The following is a 20,638-nucleotide window of genomic DNA, read 5'->3' on the forward strand; positions in this document are numbered from 1 at the left end:
CAAACGCCTTCGAAATCTGAGTGCAACAAAAATATTTTCTGTTAGCATCTCTCCCACAACATCACCCTCCAAAGTCAGTTCTTCCCATTATGATCTCCTGAAAGTCAACGGCAGCGCAAAATCTCTTTGTGAGTCTCTGTATGCTCAAGTAAGAACGCTTTTAGATTTTGCGTGCTTGTGATCGTGTGTGCTTGTGTACCAGCACGTTCCATGTTTGTGGCATATTGATTGCCGCTGCTATGCGGGGAAATGAGGATGGATCAGTATGAAGAAGGAGGAACAGAAGACAATACACAAACAGTGAGAGTGGCAAAAAGAATGAAAGATACACAAAATGAGCTACATATCAGTCTGAGACAGGAGGAGAGATTTATTTAAGCTCTCTGAATCCTCTTTCCTTTCTGATGCTTGTATTCAATGTTTCCCTCCCCCATTATGAATTCCAAATGATCCATGTACCAAATACTCTTCTCTTGACAGAGTCTTAGTTTGAGCAGTGTTCCCGTCTGAGACGGAGCAGTGCTGGAAGGAGGCATGTTTTGCTTTGGGAGTGCATTGTTGTGTTTTCTAAACTCTTGTTCTCTGTGTGTCTTGTTTGTTCCTTGCAGAACAATCACTTTGGACAATCAGCTGGTTGTCTTGGCAACCGCTGCAACGGACGCCGGACGTTATCATGTAGAGGCGGTGAACGAGCTGACCGGCGAGACTGTGACGAGTCCTGCTGTCTACCTGAGCATCTCAGGTAAAAATAAATTAAAAAAGTGTTAAATTGGTATTTAATAACAGTGCAAACAGCCCATCTGGTAAACACTATGCTCAGTATTAGCATTAGTTTGGTTTACAGTCAAACCATCCAGCATATTTCTGTCCCTCAAATATTTTTCTGTTGGGGTGGGGCTTCATTAGGTTTTCTGTGGTCTTCTGTGGTTGTTGTGTGGATAAATCTGAATCCCTTTTACAGAACATAACTCCCTTTGATTGATAGAGAAGACAGTTTTGAGTGTCGGGCTAATTACTAAACCTGAAAATGAGCTGCAAAAGACATAAAGAGATGATTAAAAACATATCTGACACATCACAGAAACAACATACTTGTGCACACATTATTTGCAAACTAAAATGCTGGAGGTCTTGGCTCATCATTAAGTAGAGATGCTTGAATTATTGATTTGATTATTAAAATCTCAAATTAGAGATTCCAGCAACCAAAAATTACCATAATGCAGCCGGCAGGAGTTTTATTAGAGAAGCATCACCACTCACATGGTGAAGCTCAACAACAAATAAACTCGGCATCACAGAGTGATTTTTTAATGTCTTACATCTAGTAGGGAGGAACCAGCTTGTAGAGAGATCAGGAACCAATAATAGATCTCTGTTTTGGCCTTTGCCATATCTACAAGCAAGTGAGGCATAATTTGATAAGATATTTGATGGACTTAAAGCTTTGAAAATTTAGAGTGTTGCCAGTTTTTGGTCCGAAAGGAAATCTGTCTCAGTCACATAAAGTGTGTACTACACTCACCAGCCACTTTGTTGTTCAACCGCTCATTAATGCAAATATCTATTTAGCCAACCACAACACTAATTCAGTGCATTTAGGCATGTAGTCATGGTGTAGATAACCTGCTGAAGCACAAATGGAGCATCAGAACGGTGAAGAAACGTGAGTTAACTGACTTTGAATGTTGGTGCCAGATTGGCTGGTCTCAGAATTTCAGGAACTGCTGATCTACTGGGACTGACAGAGAAAAGACTTAAACTATTAATTGAGCAGGATTTCTCTGGGTTAATGTCAGAAGTTAAAGACGGACAGCCAGACTGCTTCAAGCTGATAGGAAAGCAACAATAACTCAAATAACCACTTGTTACAACCAATGTATGCAGAAGAGCATCTCTGAATGCACAAGATGCAAACCTTGAAGCAGATTGGTTACTGCAGTAGCTAATAACAGGAACTGAGGAAAGTGAGGCTAAATGTGGGATGAGCAATACTGGACAACAGAAAAGTAGAAATTTTTTGCTCATTTCATGAGTCTCAATTTGTCTTGTGATTGTCGTTTAATAGGTTAATAACTTGATGTAAACAACGTGAAAATATGGATCCATTTTGCCTTGTTTCAACAGTTCTGGCTGGTGGCGTGGGTGAAATCTTTTTGGCACACTTTGTCCCCTTAGTACCAACTAGATCATTTAAACACCACAGCCTGAGTACTGTTGAGGACCCCTTATGCCTTATGACCACAGTATACCCATCGTCTGATGGCTGCTTCCAGCAGAATCACGCTCCATGTCAACTCAAACTGGTTTCTTGAACATAACAATAAGTTCACTGTACAGAAATGGCCTCCACACTCACCAGATAGTGTTTCAGATCAGTCCAGTAGAGCATCTTTGGGATGTAGTGAAACAGGAGATTCACATCATGGATGTGCAGCCAACTAATCTGAAGCAACTGTGTGATGCTGTTATGTCAATATGGACCAAAATCTCCAAAGACCAAAGGTTCCAGCAACTTGTTGAGTCTATGTCAGGAACAGTTACGGCAGAACAAGGTCGAACCCAGTACTAGTGAGGTGTACCTAATAAAGTGTCTGGTGAGTGACTTTAAAGAAACATGCATTGGCTTTGGGTCTTTAGATGACATGTAATGTGTACGGGTTCCCATACCTCCCTATCCATGATCTTCCTACTTTAAATGCTTTTTCCTCCCCTTGGTTGATGTTCATGTGTGTGTTTCCTTGAAACATGAGAAGTGTTAGTTGTGTTGTATACTCTACTGTACTATGCTTTCTTGTTATTCTGAGCTTTTTGCTTCCTGTCAAAAAACTTGACTGTCAAAAACTAAAAGAGTTAGATCTTTGTGGTTGATCCAGTCATTTCATTGAGTCTGCAAGCTTTGAATGTGCTTTTACTTGTAAAAACAGCATGCACTTATTGTGTGTTGTTCACTGTTGTGAATGACAAGCAGCTCTTTGTTCATTTCTCCGGAAACAGGCTTCAGTCAGAAGAACTGCAAAGTTTGATGGATTTTAGCCTCTCTGTGTGTTCCCGTCTCTGTCGTGGCCTTTATCGCTGAATCACTTTATTGCTGTATGCCTCTCTCTCTATCTCTTCTCCTTGGAGGCCGGAGGATTGACTCTACTGTCTAACAGTCCTTCACTTGAAGTGTTCACCATGGTTAAATGAAAGCGAGAGGGAGGGAGGGAGCCCTCTGTCCCTCGTAGCTGTATAGAGTTTTAATTAGATTCTCTTTACAGGGTTGTATCCTTTGGCATCCTTTGTCACAACTGCGCGCACACACACACACACACACACACACACACACACACACACACACACACACACACACACACAATCAAATAAATTTAGGCACAGTACCTTGTTACAGCTGTCAGTGTGAAGTGCTCCCGTGGGCGTTTTTAGAAATAGTAAGGGTATAGTTAGGTTTCACTGATCAGTCTTCGGCCATAACAGCTATGCATGCATGGTTGTGTGTGTGTGCGTGTGTGTTTGTGTGTTTCTGTTGAAAACTGTGTTTTCTACAATAAACATTTTCTGGGTAAATGCCTTTTTCTATATAAAAGCATATTTCAGTTATTTGTTATTGAGACAGGGAAGAAATAGAAGATCATGGAATTTGATAAAAACAGGGACAAACCAAAGAGGTAAAATGTTGCAAATCGCGCAGGGTGTGAAAAAGAGAGCGTGAGCAAGGAAACATGGAAATACCAGATCATTATTCATGTATTTGCTTTTTCTCAGGGCTGTTTTTTGACATTAAGCATCACATTGATCACTTGGTTGGTTTTGGAAATAGAAAAGGTGTTAAGCATAGTTTTGAACACTATGTAGCTATTGAATGCACACAGATGCCACTGATTATAGCCACAGAGAGAAGGAGACTGGGCCTGTTAATGACACAGATGAGTCGAGGGTTGTTGTCAGGAAATTTGAAGGAGAAAAAAGATCAATTTAAGTCAATAAAGTGTTTAACACTTAACCTAGTTAACTGACACAAGAGAACATGTGAATGAACTCTCGCAAATGGTGTTTTCGTTCATGTCTTCCACCACTTTGTTCTTATTTTCCCACCTCTTCCTTTACATTTCCTGTTCTGTCGCTTCCCTTCATTTCCTGTCACCCCCTCTCTTCTCTTCTCTTTCCATTAGGCAGCCTGTAGAGGATCTGAAGGCAGAAGTTCATAGCTGTCAGTCATATTTCTAAAAATGTTGTCTTTCTCTTCATAAATTCAGCAGAATAAATGAGGTACCTATTTTCTATTCTCCCCTTTCTTTCTTTGATTCAAGCATTGTGCTCAACAGACAAGAACGAGGGAGAAAAAGGACTGGTAGAGACAGAAAGACTTAATGAAGTGAGACGTGGGTGTAGACTGAGGATATGACCAACAACCTCTTCATGTCAGGACTGCTGTTGATGAAAGTGTGTGCCCTGCACTCACACACGTACACAGACACACACACACAGACACAAGAACAGGCATGAAAAGTTAAGATATTGTCACATTCGTAAAACCTTTCTGTCACATTCATGCTGTGGCACGACCAACACTCAAATTCTTTTTGCTAATCCGCAAAGCCTGCAAGGGCCGAGGAAAGTGTCAGACAACCAGCTGCATGCCCTACCTACTTGACAGATCCATTATCTGCATGTCCCTGACCACTGTCCTGTAAGTGTGGCCTAGACTGCTGAAAATAAAAAGCAGTAACTGTCATCCGTGGTCGAGCTGGAACAGCCACAATTGATAGCAGCTCAACAGCTTGGTGAGAGGTCAGACACTGTAATCACTGGAAGTACAGCCTGCCTCTAAAATAAACAGCTCCTGGAGCTTTTTATCGCCGCCGACAACATATGGTGTTAGAGACGACATTTTCAGTCAGTTATCGCCGTGGACTGAACTTGACAGATTGACAGAGGTTGAATTTCATAAAGGAGCGCGTGGCACGTCAATATCCATTCAGTACAGCACATTCTCATCTCTACAGTCACTCCAGGGAGGCGGGGTCAGGCTCTATTGAGTGGCTCTGCTTTATTATTTACAACGTACACACGCTTGATTCATTGTGTACTTGTGTATGTTTGCATTAGAGAGAACATGAACACTAATGGCCTCAGGGCATCTCTGTTAGAGGCAGGAGATCAGCGTTCCTACTTCAATTATTTGAGCTTCATGCATACCTGCAGTCATCACTACCTATTCCTTTCTGTTTAATACACACACACACACACACACACACACACACACACACACACACACACACACACACACACACACACACACACACACACTTACACATACATACACTTTAGGCTGTCAGTCAGAACAGCAGTCTATTTCCCTGTTGCCCAGAAGAGAGTACGCATGTCTCTGTGCTTCTGCTCATTTCATAGCAGCCGAGGTCTTTGTAGATTTGTACATCAGACCATTAGAGCAGCACAGCGTCCCCAAAGAGTGCACTCACCGTTGGGAGACTCACACACACAGACATGACAACATGCACAGGAACACTCGACATGCCTTGACGGCCCCTTTGCACCGCAAAGAAACAGGAATGGCACCAGATTTTAGACATGGTGAGATTAAAAAATAAATAATAAAAAAAACAAACATTTGATCTCACATGTATGGATTTTGTAGATAGGATTTTGGGGAGCAAGGAGGGTATGCAGAGTTTATAAGAAAGAAGAAAAGTGCAGGATAACAAAGAAGGGGAAGGGCGCAGACACGTGCAGTACATGCTGATATAATTACTGTAGCGCTTTAAATGGTATCTCAGCTTTGGGCTCAATAGTTGATCAGCTGCCTTTATCTGCTCTATAAAAAAGGCAGTAATGTCACACTTGTTAATAATTGCTTAAATGCAAAAAATAGCGTAGAATATCACATGCATACAGAGTGCTTCACTTGAATAGAGTGCTCCAGTTATTCAGGGCTTCGCTTGAATAAAGTTGGGAGAGTTGCAAGACATAGATTAGAAAAAAAAAAATCAATGCATTCGTCGAGACCAAGATGTCCTGACTTTTAGTCTCTTAAAGAAATTGATAGTATCTTTTCATTAGACCCAGTCTGGCTTGTAAATTCTCTTTCTAATTCTAAATCTGTCCACTCCAAAAGACCAGGCTTTGACTTATAAGTTGAAAGCCTGTGTCTCCAATTCCAAGCTGACACGACCTTGGTGCCATCACTCACTGCAAAGCTCAGACTTGACAAAGCATCCTGCAAAAGCACGTAAGTGAACCAATCTCTATGCATAGAATGTTTGGAGTCACCTTAGAAATGCCCCTCATACAGTACTACACCTCTGTAGTAGCAGTACTATAGTAGCAGAAGTTATTGCAGTGTCCAGACAAGTTTCCAGAATTATGATCTCTGCATCACAAAGAAGCTGGAAAGATTTGTTTGCAAATTTCCATTTTTTTCTTTGAAGCCTCAGAGTTCTGCACAGTTATGATTTGTGTTACTGATTCAGCTGAATAAAGAACAAGGATTCTCTCAGGTACTGTGTACTGTAATGTGGCTGAATAGAGCACGAATAGAGAAGAGCAACCTCCAAGACAGGGGACAAGACAAAGCCGTGATGTGAAGCAGATGGGAGCTTGGGTTGGTGTGTGTGTGTGTGTGTGTGAGAAATACCCCTTCACAGCCTTAATCATTCATTGTATGTGTGTATTATAGAGGGTGTATGAGTCTGAGTTTGATTACCTTGGCTTGGTGATTGGAAGGAAAAAAATCTGTCTGAGTTTGATTACGTCTCCTGTTGAAGCCTCCTCTGGTGTCTGCCGTTTTACATCACTCCGTTTCTACCATTTATCCTCTTTTCTCCTTCCTCCATCAAACAGGGTTTGTCGCCCTGCAGCCCTGAGTTGTGACAGAGTGGCGTTTGTCAGAAGCTGAACAATAGACTCTGCTGACCTCAGGATAACCCAGAGAGAGAGACACACACACACACACACACACACACACACACACACACACACACACACACACACACACACACACAGCTGCATATACAGTCAGAGTATCATTTGGGAAAGTAGAAAGAGGAGAAGAGGTGAGAGAAAAGTGAGGACTTTTAAAAGAGCATATGGCACATGACAGAAAAGTTACTGTCACTTTAAAAAAGCTTTTAAGAAATGAGGGTTTGAAGCATTTAATGCTTGTGTAAGTGTGTGTGCACAGTGACATTTGTGTTGTTATTTTTGTGTAGGGGGTGTGTCTTTTTGTCATTTGTTTCTTTCTGTAATCATGTTCCTTCTCATCCAGATGTTTCCTTTCCACATCACTGACTCTTAAACGAGAGCCTGCTGCGGGTCTTTCTGTGCACGTGTGCTACTGTACTGTTTCTGAGCAGCCGCGCATGTGTGTGTTTGCTCCAAGTACCATCCCGGTTGCTCTGTGGCGCGTCTAATTGGAGGCATTTTTGTGTCCCTGGAGTCCCCGAGTGTGTATTTGTGTTTTTGTAAGGTGAAGTGGTTTGTGTGTGTGCGCAAGTGCGTGTTTTAAGCGCGTCATAATGTCGCAGACCTGCTAGCCCTCATTTAAAATCTTAAGAGAAAGATCAGAGAATCCCCTCTGTCCCTGTGTGCTGTGAGGCTGCTGCAGCTCTCATCATGAGCTCAAGGTGTTTTGCATTTTGCTGCATCATGCCTTGATAGGCTTCAGGGAACGCCATGGAAACCACTCTAACCGGGGTGGCAGCGTAATGATCCGTGCCACAAGCTGCCTCTGCGCGCTTTCGACTGCAGCTTCTAGCGTCGGTTAGGGAATATATCCCAGGCGATTTTAGTCAAATGAGTGCAAGGCGAATACAGGCAGACTTGTGGGGGGTAGCGACTCTCTGTCAGACTGTTTGGCTGGTGACCTCTGAAAAATCAAAACGAAAGCCAAATTGGACTCTATTTAGCCACAACCCACCATCCTGTGATACAAGCACAGGTGTACGCAGTGAACAGTGACACCAATATGTGCTGTCTTCTTCTCCCACACAAATGACTGCTCTTAATTAATTACTGGCAGAAAATATGGCAATTTTGGAAGCAGCTGCTAGTATACTTTACTTAGCAACTAAATAAAAATGGCTCAAAGATTTCACAGGTTTTTTTTTCTTTCTTTTTTTCCCCTCCTGTTAGCCAACAGAAGACTTCCTGTATGGAGAATCTTTTTAGAGCGGATTATAATTGGCAACAGCAGCAGTTCTCAGATAAATGGGAAAATTTTAATTTGGTTTTGTATAAGATGGTGTTGTAATAATTATAGCAAGTTAAGTGCTGGAAGGCGGTGGCGTGTAGTGTGTGCGTGTGTGTTTAACCACAATCAGAGCCAACTTGTTGTGCCGGTTGATGATGCGTTTATTATCTTCAGATCACTCACTTATCAAATATATACACTAGTTTTTCAATCGCAGGTTTTAGAATGACAGTAGAAATGACACTTTCAGTGTTTTTTTGTGATTTGGTGCAGTTTCCTCTTCAGAGTGAGCCTCTGAGGCTTGGCTACACACTTAAGCGTTATCAGTTCACATGTAGTGAAGGCAGTGGGCCTCATTCACAAACAGTGTGCTTGCACAAATCTGTGATTTATCACTATTTTCACACCTGAATTTACTTTTATGCTACAAAACAAACTTAGAAGTCCCTCACATCAAAAATACAAACAAATAAAGAAGACCTGGCTGTCTTGGTTAATTTACTCACATCTTTAATCATTCATTAAAGAATGCTGGATATCATCACTTACAGTCTAATTTTTTGGCACTTTATCATCGATGCTGGACAACATGGATGTTTTTCAATCATTGGAGTGTTTCTCATTTTGGGCTCACAAGATGTTTCTTTTTCTTATTTTTCATATGGCTTCTAGATTTTTATATGATGTTTGATTTAAAACCATTTGTTTTCTTTCTCTCTCTTTTCTTTATTGAACCACAGTGAATGTCACAGGGGAAAGAGTATTCAGCACTCTGTGTTATTTCAGCCCAAGCCTCGCTTTTTTAACTGTGTCACTTCTTTGGAAAAAATTGGAACGCTGCACCTTTTGTTGCTTCCTCCTCATGTGCTGTTGTTTCAGTTTCTTCAGTCGGACTTTATTCTGTCTTTTTTACCTTAGCTCTACAGGCTTCTCTCTTGCAACATGTCTTATAACATCATGACTTTCTCCACTTTACCTCAAGCTGAACCTATTTCTTATATAGAGAAATGGAGGCTCGATGGTGTGCAGATAGTGAACAGATCGTATGCAGATAAGCTAAAATGTGCATTTTATAGTCTGAATCCAATGGTAATTGTAAATAGCCGCCAATGACTCTGGTGTCTATGATAGAAATTTGTGTATTTTCTTCTGACCAATAATGAAATCCCTTAGGCTTAAGTCAATAAAAACCACAAAACTGGTTTAAATATGTATTATAACAATGGTTATTTTTTCTTTTAGCTCTCTTTTTTCCCAACAAGTATTGCTCTGTGCAGGAAAACTCTGGTGGTGGTGCTTGCTGTATAGACTAGAAGAAGAAACAACATATTCATGTTCTGATTTTTGATACACAGCATCTAGTACCTTGTGTCCATGTCCTCGGTCTGGCTTTGTAGAAGCTTTCCAGGAGTCAGCCTTCATCAGGCACTGACTCTTATTTTGGTCTTATTATTTTGCCTTTGGTTTGAGGCAAACAGGTACAGCATGATGTCTGATTTGAAGGTTTTTTTTAATGGAGACAAAAGGGAGTACCACATGGGCTTCAGACCTTGCGTTCACACTTAAATGCCAAATAACTTTTTTCCCTCTTTGTGACCGTCTGTGATTGCACCCGAATATCAGACAGCATATTTAATGCGCTGGAGGAAATTTGTTTCAGTTGTAGTTGTAGAGTGAAATTGGTATAGAATTCATCAGTCACTCTACTTTTTATCAGAATCAGAATACTTTAATAATTCTTAAGGAAATTATGTAATTAAACAGTTACTAGAGTTAATATTTTGGTTGAGAATGACATGCTAGATTAATAGCTATACATTGATGAGCTAAAACATTATAATTAACCTTGCGAAAAATATAGAGTTTGATGTTAAAGTTAATCCAGAATGACTCCAGAAGGCAATCTTTGGGATTTGGCACACTTAGGTTGTGAGGATGAGTTCTTTTGGATGTTTCAAGATATCCCCAGTACCCTTAGATTACTATCAGCAGGTATTCATAACTCAACCGTGCCTCAATATGCACTGTTGTTTCTAGGTTGCTCTGACTGGTTTGTCTGTTATAGCAGTTTCACCCTCATCAAAAAGCACCATACTGTCCAGTGGCACTGAGATATTACCAGATAACCATCCTGAAGGTCACTTTACAGAATTATAGAACCATTTATTAGCATATAAACCTTGATGTAAGGGTACCACTATGCTGTACATATTATTCTTTGAACACTTTTATACAGATTTATTACCATGTCCCTGCTGGGTTAATTTGAAATCTCTAACCTTGTGTGAGGACGTATTAGGACTACAATGATCTCGTTTGTATTGAAAGGTAATTTGATGTCTACAGATGTGTAACGTGCACATGCATAATCATACAAATAGGCACTAATACCCAGTGGTTTTGATAAAGAGGCTCGGCTAATGAATTGTTGCTTTTTGGTGAATTCCTGCTTTGACAGTTTGTGTCTGGAATTATTATTTGAAACATTTCAGTTGCGAAGGGATCAGATTTCTCTCTCCTGATCCCCATCCCGTCTCTGTCTGGTTCCTCTGTTGTCCCTCTTATTTCTCTCTCTCTCTCAGTCCCTTCTCTTACTCTCTCTCCCTCACTCTCTCTCTACATAATGAGGCTTCTCTGTGCTTCTATAATTAAAACCCAAGTGTACAGACAGAGAGATGGAGTGATTGAAGGATGGACAGGAAACTGAGTCATAGACTGTGTCAGTACAACAAACAACTGTGCTCTACTTGTTCCACCTAGTTGTGGATTTAATTGCAAGCTTGTTTTACAGCATGATGGCACTGATTAGAATGGATGCCTGTGTATACAGCTTTGACGTAGCATTTTCCAGATGCACACCCACTCATACGGTCTTTAAACCCTCTTCCTAATAAAATAGTCAATAGACACAGAGGAAGGCAGCAGAAGTAAGTAGTGAGCGAGGTGTCCAGTGACTAAGCAAACAGACAAAAGGTCACAGACGCTGGATGTGAGAAGTTTTTAAGAATCAATGAACAAGCAGATACTGGAGGTAAAGAGGTCAACAAACAGGAGCGAGCAGAAGCTCTAAAACTTAAAGTGTGATGCCGGTTTCTGCCTACCATGTTTACTGCAAGACAGCACTTAGATTTACTGTAGGTGTGTTTGTCTTTAAGTGCCCAGTGCTTTAGCCAGAGTAGTCTAAGAAGGGGCCCAGTGGACCCAGTCGTGCCTTTTTAAAATAGTTTTATATATCTTCCAACATGGATTAAGAAGATGTTTAAGTGATTAAGATGTTGACATAATCATATAAAAAATAAATGACTGTGTTTTATGCTCTGCTAACATTAGCTCTTAGCAGATAGCTTTTGATTTTATTGGGGACAATTGGGTGCAGAAAGGTTGTCGTAATGCGATGAGTTATGATTTCAGGGGTTTGTTGTGACAGCGACTCACTTTGGCTTAGCCTGTGTGTGTGTTGGGGTTTTTGTTGTGTGTCTGTGTGTGTATCTTGGAGCAAGAATGAAGCAGACGGAACAATTTTCTTTGTTAAATTGTAGAACAAGTGCAGCAGTGTTAATAGAACAGGCAACATGAGGGAATGGAGGAATTATTGTTATTTTGGAGAAAATAGGTGGAAATGTAGCAGAGGTACTATTGAGTTTGACTAGCTGGACAAATACTGTGTGAGTGTACGGTCTCCCTCAAGGAAATTAAGTGAGCTGACGATCTCAGTCCAGATGCCGATACAGACACTCTGGCTTTGGTTATTGGCTGATTTCAAGTACAGTTCTGATGCCAGTATTCAATTAAGTTGCATTACTCACTGTAAGGAAGAGACTGGGAATCGTTATTCCGCCTGTAAGGAACAACAACATTGCCTTGAAAAAAATAACCGGCTATATAAAAATGTAAAAATGCATGCTGACATTTCCAGTTGTGCTCCTTTCCTCTGCTCTTTGTTTCACTGTGTGTGCCCTTCTGCGCGCACACACACAGAGCAGAGCAGACAATAGACAGCTGAAGATAACATTACTCGAGCTGATCACACATTGTTACTGTAAGTTTTTGTCACCATGTGCAAACACTAACCAAACAAAATGAAAAAAGGAGAGAGACAGAGAGGGGAGAGGAGGGAGTTGACTGAGAAAAGCATCGTTGACGTCGCCATCTTTTGTTGTTAAATCATAATTAGGTTACAAACTACTGTAAATAAGCAAACATGGCGTGGCGAGTGTGAAATGCAAACTGCTGACTGCTCACTATGCCAAATCTATGAGCTCATCTTATGGAAGGGCCTAGCATCACATGACATACAGATGAAAACGCAGAATAATAGAACCGTATTGAATAGATCAGGCCCATATAGCAGTCCATTTAGATCCAGCTATTTATCCAGTATCAGAATCAGATTTGTGCACTGCTGCGCATGAGCACAGATACAGTGAAGTGAAAATAGAGTGACCCTCTTTCACTTTCAAGGTTTTACAGATCAGTTTATAAAACTACTCCTCTTTGCAAATTTTCTTCAGTTTATTGATGTTTATTTAGGGACAGGTCTCTTAAGGTCCCACCACAGCATATGAGTTAGGTGAGGTCTGGACTTTGACTGGACCATTGCAACACCTTGATGCTTTTCTTTTTCAGCCATTCTGCCTCACTGTCCTCACTGCCTCACTGACCCAATTTTGTCCAAGCTTTAGCTGTTGGACAGATGGCCTCACATTTGACTTTGCAATACTTTGGTATACAGAGGAGTTCATGTCTCGTCTGTCCAAAGGACATTGTTCCAGAAGTCTTGTGGTTTGTTCAGATTAAACTTAATGAACTTAATCTGTGCTGCCATGTTCTTTTTAGAGAGAACAGGCTTTCTCCTGGCAACACTTCCAAACAATCCTTACATGTTCACTATTTTTCTCATTGTGCTGTCATAAACTTTAACATTTAACACGCTAACTGAGGCCTGTAGACTCTGAGATGTAGCTCTTGGGATTTTTGCAGTTTCTCTGAGCATTGCACGGTCTGAATTTGGAGTGAATTTGCTGAGAAAATTGGCAACAATCTTGAATGTTTTCCACAAACTCTTTTCACACTGTAGAATGATGGACTTGAAACTGTTTGGAAATGACCTTATAACCATTCCCAGGTTGATGGGCAGCAACAATTGCTTCTCTAAGATCACTGCTGATTTCTTTCCTCCTTGACATTCTATTAACACTCACTTGAATGCTCCATACATAGTACTGTTCTTTTTACAGCGACTGTACATGCAGATAAGCAGCATAATCTCTGTTGGTTTTTGTGATCCCGTCAGTCGCTGTGTGTGCATGAACATTTATTTTTTTAATAAGTGCTTTATTCGAGTTAAGGCCTCATGTTGAATGTGCACAGATGCAGACAGACATTGTAAAGTTTTCCCACAGTGTTCGGTAGTTGTGCTTTCTTTTTGATACTCATCACTGCGTGAAAAAGCGTGAGGCTCAATGACTCCAAACTGAGCGAACCAGCGGGATATACTGTTCACATGCCAGCTTGTATCAGCACATACTGACTATATTCAGGGTTTTCATAAACTGTTTTCACAGGATCCTGAATATAAATGAAATATTATTGTGAATCCAAACATGCTGATTGTCTCTGTGTGTCAGTGCTTCTTGCTGGGTGTAAAAGGTTATTGGAGTAGCATGCCAGTCAGCAGATGTTAATTTGAAAGAATAGATGTGGAAGAGAAAAAGAGACATTAAGTGGGGAAACAGAGCTGGTGAATGATGGGGTAGGCGGCAGAGGAAAGATTAGATTGGAGGGAGAGGAGAAAGATAAAAGATGGGTAAATGGAAGGAGAGATGATGAGGTGCTGAGGAAGGGAAATACGCTCAGTCGATTGAACGGGGCAAAGAGGTGAGTGTGTCGTATTCGTTGTTTGACTTGTGTTTCGTCTGTGTGTGTTTGTAGGTATGAGAAATATGGATAACATTTTCTGTCATGGCATTTATATTGTATGGAAGTTCAGAGAAAAAATGATTCATTTTGCTTGTGCCTTAGGTTATAAAGCAGATTCTTAAAAAAACTAAAGTGTTGGCTCCTGTTCACATGCTGAATCCCCAAGAAAAACACAAAACACTGGTGCTTATTGGTAGGAGAAAAGAGCAGATTATTATTAATGATTGTAACAAATAAGTACGATAAAAGTTTCATCTTTTTCATTTAAACGATCTGGTAAACACAGGTAAAGCCCAACAGGTCGAGCCTTCTGCTAGTAATCTCTCAGCCCTGTTGGCATGAACACAGAAATGGCTGTCTCCTAGCCAACAGCACATTTCTCCAACTAAACATGATCTTTAATTTGACAGCATAGAATAAAATATTGTTTGTAAAAGCCAGGCGGATTGCTACCTCTTGTAATTCCAGCTGTTTGCATCAGGATTTTTATATGAGCACCTTCATTAAGAGAGGCAATGTCCCAAATGGTTAGTTTTAAAGTTAACTTTAAATATAGTGACCAGCTTGAACTTAATTTGAACTTGCTTTGAGTGTCCTTCCATATGTCAAATGCTAGTTCTTGTTTCTAGTCTTTATTCCTGAGTTACTGTTGACGGTCTAACATATATTTGTTGGACCCTCTGCCCCGTGAAACTGCCACAATTGTAAATAATAATATAAAGTTTCAGGATTACAGTCATTTTTATACAAATGGTCACATTTGAATAACAAGCAGTTAACAAGTTGATTAAATAAAGGCTCTGTAGATGTGTTGAACTTTAAGTCAGCACCGTGAATTAATGCTGAAAGTCTGCATTTTAGTCACATATGTATTGGCTTATTTAAAATTCACTGTGATGTGTACAGAGGCAAAATTACAAAAGCTGTGTTTCTGTCTAAAAACATTTGAACCTGACAATATACTGAAGTTGAGTAGTTGTAGTGTTACTGTCTAGAACCATATTAGACAGTATTTGCTTTCATCAGTGAGTAACTTTAAGAGCGTACAGAGAAACAGCTTTGATGATTTGCCAGCTCGTTCTTTAGGTTTTTGGAAGCAGCTGTTGACCAAACAGATTAAATTACTTCATTTTTCTAGAGCTGGTGGTTGAGTCTGTATAATCATCATAGGATGATTATACGGACGTTTTCATTAATGAGCATCTGACACGAAAAAACGCAGACATCGCGAGGAAGGCAAGGCAACTGAAGAAGAACGGTAAAATACAACATACATGGGTAACAAACTGTAAGATTTTCATTAAGCTAAACGGGACACCAGAAGAGGCAAAAGTACTGATAGTGAGGAACATGGAGGATCTGGACAAGTATAACTGACACCAATGTATCAACTACACCAGGAAATGACATGGACACGTTGAAATTAGTTCTTCAACAGAAAGTAATTGATCTAGATTGTGAATATAAGGAGCATAATATAATAGATCCAGAAATAGATTCTGAAAGTAACTTTCTCTCTTCTTTTGTTAAAAATTGTAATTATTTCACTCAGGAACAATATGAAAAAGAAATTAACCTAGACGGGAAGCTCTCATTAATTCACTTTAACAGCAGAAGTATGTACTCTAATTTTGATTTCATTAAGGACTATTTGCAACAATTTTCTCGCCCCTTTAGTGTTATAGCCATCACTGAAACTTGGTTCAATGTCGATAAAGGAATAGATTTTTGTTTGAATGGATATGATTTAAAATACATGAATAGATTAAATAAGGCAGGCGGCGGGGTTGCTATATATGTTCATAACTCTATAAAATATAATGTTGTAACAACTATGTCTATGGCTATTGATGGAATTTTGGAATGTTTGACTATTGAGATTATGAATGAAAAAAAGAGAAATGTTATAATAAGTTGTATATATCGGACACCCAGTTCAAGTATTGACACTTTTAATGAATGGATAGAAAAAACGTTTGCTTCGGTGAACCAAAAATTACTATTTATCTGTGGTGATTTTAACATTGATTTGCTAAATCCAACAAGGTTAAAAGCCATTGATGACTTTACTGACACAATGTACAGCTTATCACTATATCCAACAATAACAAAGCCAAGCAGAATAACTTCACATAGCGCCACTATTATTGACAACATTTTTACTAATGTCATGGATTTCCAAATTAATAGTGGCCTGCTTGTCTGTGATATAACTGACCACTTACCAGTTTTTACTTTGTGTGACTGTGATTTAAAAATAATAGATACCAAGATCATGATAGCAAAGCGAACAATAAATGAAGAAGCAATTCATGCCTTCAATTTCGATTTAGCACAACAAGATTGGAGTTCGGTGTATGAAGAGTCAGATGTGGACAAGGCTTATGATAATTTCCTAGATATTTTTACTATGTGGTACAATAAACATTGTCCTGTAAACGAACACATGACAAAGAAAAAAAAGATAAAAAGTCCTTGGCTCACAAAAGGAATTATTAATGCTTGCAAAAAGAAAAACAATCTGTATAAACAGTTTATCAAAGTAAAAACAAAAGAAGTGGAACAAAGATATAAAGCATATAGAAATAAATTGACTGATATTATAAGAACGAGCAAACAACTTTATTATAGAAGAAGATTATATGAAAATAAAAACAATATAAAAGGAACTTGGGATGTGTTAAACAACTTAATTAAACAAGGATCTTCTGGAACATCATATCCTGAATATTTTACTGATGCAAATGGTGAAAATCACAACATGAGTAATATTGTCGATGGGTTCAATAAATTCTTCATAAATGTTGGCCCTGAGCTAGCAGCGGACATCCCGTGTCATAAAAATGAAAATATCAGTAATATAAAATCAAATCCCTTTTCACTGTTCCTCTCAGCTACAAATGAGCAAGAAGTAATAAATATCACATTAAAATGTAAAAGTAAGTCTTCAATGGATTATCATGACATAAATATGTCTGTAGTTAAACAGGTTATTCTGAATATTGCTAGTCCCTTAACATATATCTGTAATTTATCATTTCAGTCCGGTTGTTTTCCAAAAAAAAAGAAAATTGCGAAAGTAATACCACTATATAAAAGTAATGACAAACACAGTTTTACCAATTATAGGCCTATTTCTCTACTGCCTCAATTCTCAAAAATTCTAGAAAAACTTTTTAATTCAAGATTAGAAAAATTCCTTGAAAAACATCAAATAATAAATGTTGGTCAGTATGGTTTCAGAACGCAAAGAACCACTTCAATGGCGATAATTGAGGCAGTAGAAGAAATTACTGATACACTGGATAAAAATAAATATGCAGTTGGTATTTTTGTTGACCTCAAAAAGGCCTTCGACACAATCAATCACTCAATTTTACTGGATAAATTGGAAAGATATGGTATTCGAGGGAAAGCTGGTAACTGGTTAAAAAGTTACCTAACAGGTCGGGAACAATATGTTAGCATAGGGCATTACCATTCAGAGAAACTTGGTATTACATGTGGTGTTCCCCAAGTGTCAGTGTTGGGACCAAAACTTTTCAATGTATACATAAATGATATTTTTGATGTTTCTCAAGTACTTAAACTCATACTGTTCGCAGATGACACCAACATATTTTTCAGTAGCGATGATTATACTGATCTTGTAATGACTGTAAACAGGGAGCTAAAATTAATAAAAAAAATGGATGGACATAAATAAATTATCATTAAATATAAATAAAACTAAAGCAATGTTTTTTGGTAATTTGAAATATAATATAGAATTACCAATTATCATTGAAGGTGTACCAATTGATAATGTGAGTGAAAACAAATTTTTGGGAGTTATAATTGATAACAAAATTTCATGGAAACCCCACGTCAGACACATAAAAACCAAAATTTCTAGAAGCCTCGCAGTTTTGAACAAAGTGAAACAATTCCTTGATAAAGATGCACTTCGTACTCTGTACTGTACTCTGGTTCTTCCATATCTTACATATTGTGTGGAAGTGTGGGGAAATACATATAAAAATACAACTAATCCATTAGTCACAGTACAGAAACGAGCACTGCGTATTATTCACAAGGCTGGTTATCTAGATCATACTCACAAATTCTTTCTTCAGGCAAAGTTACTTAAATTCCAGGATCTGGTTAATTACAATACATCCATAATTTTGTATAAAGCTTTTACTAAACTTTTACCGGCAAATTTACAAACTAGATTTGAAATTCGAGAAAAGGTTTATAATGTGAGAGGCTTTGGAGAATTCAAATTACCCAGAACTCGAACAACCCGTAAAGGCTTTTGTGTGTCTGTATGTGGTGTGAAAATCTGGAACAGTCTGAGTTTACAATTGAAACAATGCAAAAATATTCATAGATTTAAATTTCTCTACAAACAGTTGGTCTGGTCACAGTATACTCAATGATGGGTTTTAGTGTGCTCTGTAATGTCTGTCCTCTTACCATTGCTGGTATGGATTCCAAAATAAAAAATAAAAAATAAAGTGTGCGTATGTATGTACATATATGTACTTGTGTGTGTAGTAGAGCTGGGCGATATATCGAGTTTTTAAAACATATCGATATTTTTTTATACGAGATATAAGATGTGACAATATCCTTTATATCGATATAGTCTATGTTACGTTATAATTATAGTTGTGGAGCCGCAAGTTTGCCTCTCTTTCGTCCACTTTTGTCTCTACGCAACGTTACTCCGCCTCGCCTTCACTGAAGACAACTCCCCCTCCTACCCCATCGCTTCACGTGCAGGCAGCGACAAGACGGACACGGCAAATCTCCGTTAACGAGTTACTGCGCATCGCCCCATGCGTGGGGCTGGACGGCGTCAACGTGCTAACGAGCTAAACATGCTAACGAGCTAACCGCGCTAACCCTAAAATCCTTTCATTCTCTCAAAAGTTGACAGTGCGCCTTATGTATGAATTCTGGTTGTGCTTGATGGCCGCGAACCGATTTTATGTGGTACACGGCGCTCAGCAATCTGTCACAAATGTTTGAGTACGACTTTGGTAAACTACGGAGCTGCACCGCTTGATAGATTGTCGGCGCATTACGGCTACCGAAGAGCTTCGCGGAGTGATACGTACTGTCCATCAACGTAATATTACCGTACTGTGTGTGTATAAGGACCATAAATGGCACCTGTTAAGAGACGTGGTTATGAAGCGGATTTCAAACTCCAGGCTGTCAGTCACACAGTACAAGTTGGGAACAGAGCAGCTGTGAAATCTGTCTTTGTTATTACGCTCAGCGTCTTTTAGTTTACATTTTGACTGCACAATTGTGAGCTCTTTGTTTAGCACAAAAACAACATTGTTTTCTTTTATTTATGGAGCATTATTATTTAATGAATGCTGATAATTTAATTTTGAGTAATTTTTCATGTACATCTGTGCTGTATGTTAATAAAAGTGCCTGTGTGACATCTGGGACACAGCTTTGACTAAGAACTCTCTTTTTGTTCTTACTTTATGGCTTAAAAAAAAAAATATCGAGATATATATCTTATATCTCCATCCAGCTAAAAAATATCGAGATATGAATTTTGGGTCATATCGCCCAGCCCTAGTGTGTAGATATATATGTATGTATATGTATGTGTGTTTGTTACTTGTAGTTATTACTGCCTGTTACCTGTGGTAATGCAATTTATAATTTATATATTCTGTATTCAGTTATGAAGGCTCTAATTGTTGGTTGCGAGCTGCCGCTTAGATGCTTGTATCTGCCCGGGGCTGTTGATGGGTCTGTATGCAATGATGGGCGTAGCTGCGGGAAGTTTATTGTTTTTTTTTGTTGATGAGTGAGTATAGGGGTGGGATTTAATAAGTTTTCTTCGTCCCACTCCTTTTTCAGGCAAGTTTTGTTTTTTGTTTTGTGTATTTTATGTTCAATATAGGTATTTGTTGTGCCTGAAAATGAAATGAATGAATGAAATGAGGATGGAGCTTAAGCTGACCTTAAATATTCTAAAGACATCGTGCAGCTTTGTCAGTGATGGACTCCATAGTGTTTTATGGTTATACAATGGACAAATTTGCATGTACGAATACCTAAAGTCACATCAATTACCTCATTTGTTCATTAGCTACCATGTGTTCAGCTGACACCGTGATCTGAATGTGCGGGCGGTGCTTTTTAAGTGTCGTCTGCATTCGTTAAATCCTCACTGAGGTACCGCCACCCTTCACATCTGTTTAGTAATTCACACACCACGAGTGTGTGTGCCTGCGAAAATTGTAGACTTAACAGTGTTTTTATCTGGGTTTCTGAGCGAACAGGGTACTTGCAAAGAATTAGTGAACGAAGGAGAGATAAAGAGAAGTGAGATGAGACTGAACAGAGAAGACACGTGGACAGAAGAGGATTGTGTACCAGAGAGAGAAAGGCGCGCAACGAGCAAGTGCAAAACTAGCAAAGCTTTGAGGACGATACAGATGGATAGGAAGGAAGAAAGAGAGGCAGAGTGTAAAAGTTGAAGATTGAGAGGGG

The 20,638-nt window shown here is 39.1% G+C and overlaps 1 protein-coding gene across 2 annotated transcripts in view; it reads left to right on the top strand.

Moving 5' to 3' along the window:
* The window catches only part of LOC113024443 (protein sidekick-1), a 311,016-nt gene that overhangs the window by 172,693 nt on the left and 117,685 nt on the right, over positions 1-20,638 (top strand). For both annotated transcript variants that reach the window (XM_026171545.1, XM_026171546.1), the window contains exon 5: positions 609-742. In XM_026171545.1, the coding sequence (XP_026027330.1) occupies positions 609-742 (134 nt within the window). The remainder of the gene's footprint in view (positions 1-608; positions 743-20,638) is intronic.

Source organism: Astatotilapia calliptera, chromosome 6, assembly GCF_900246225.1.
Source record: "Astatotilapia calliptera chromosome 6, fAstCal1.2, whole genome shotgun sequence".
NCBI classification, from domain to species: domain Eukaryota; kingdom Metazoa; phylum Chordata; class Actinopteri; order Cichliformes; family Cichlidae; genus Astatotilapia; species Astatotilapia calliptera.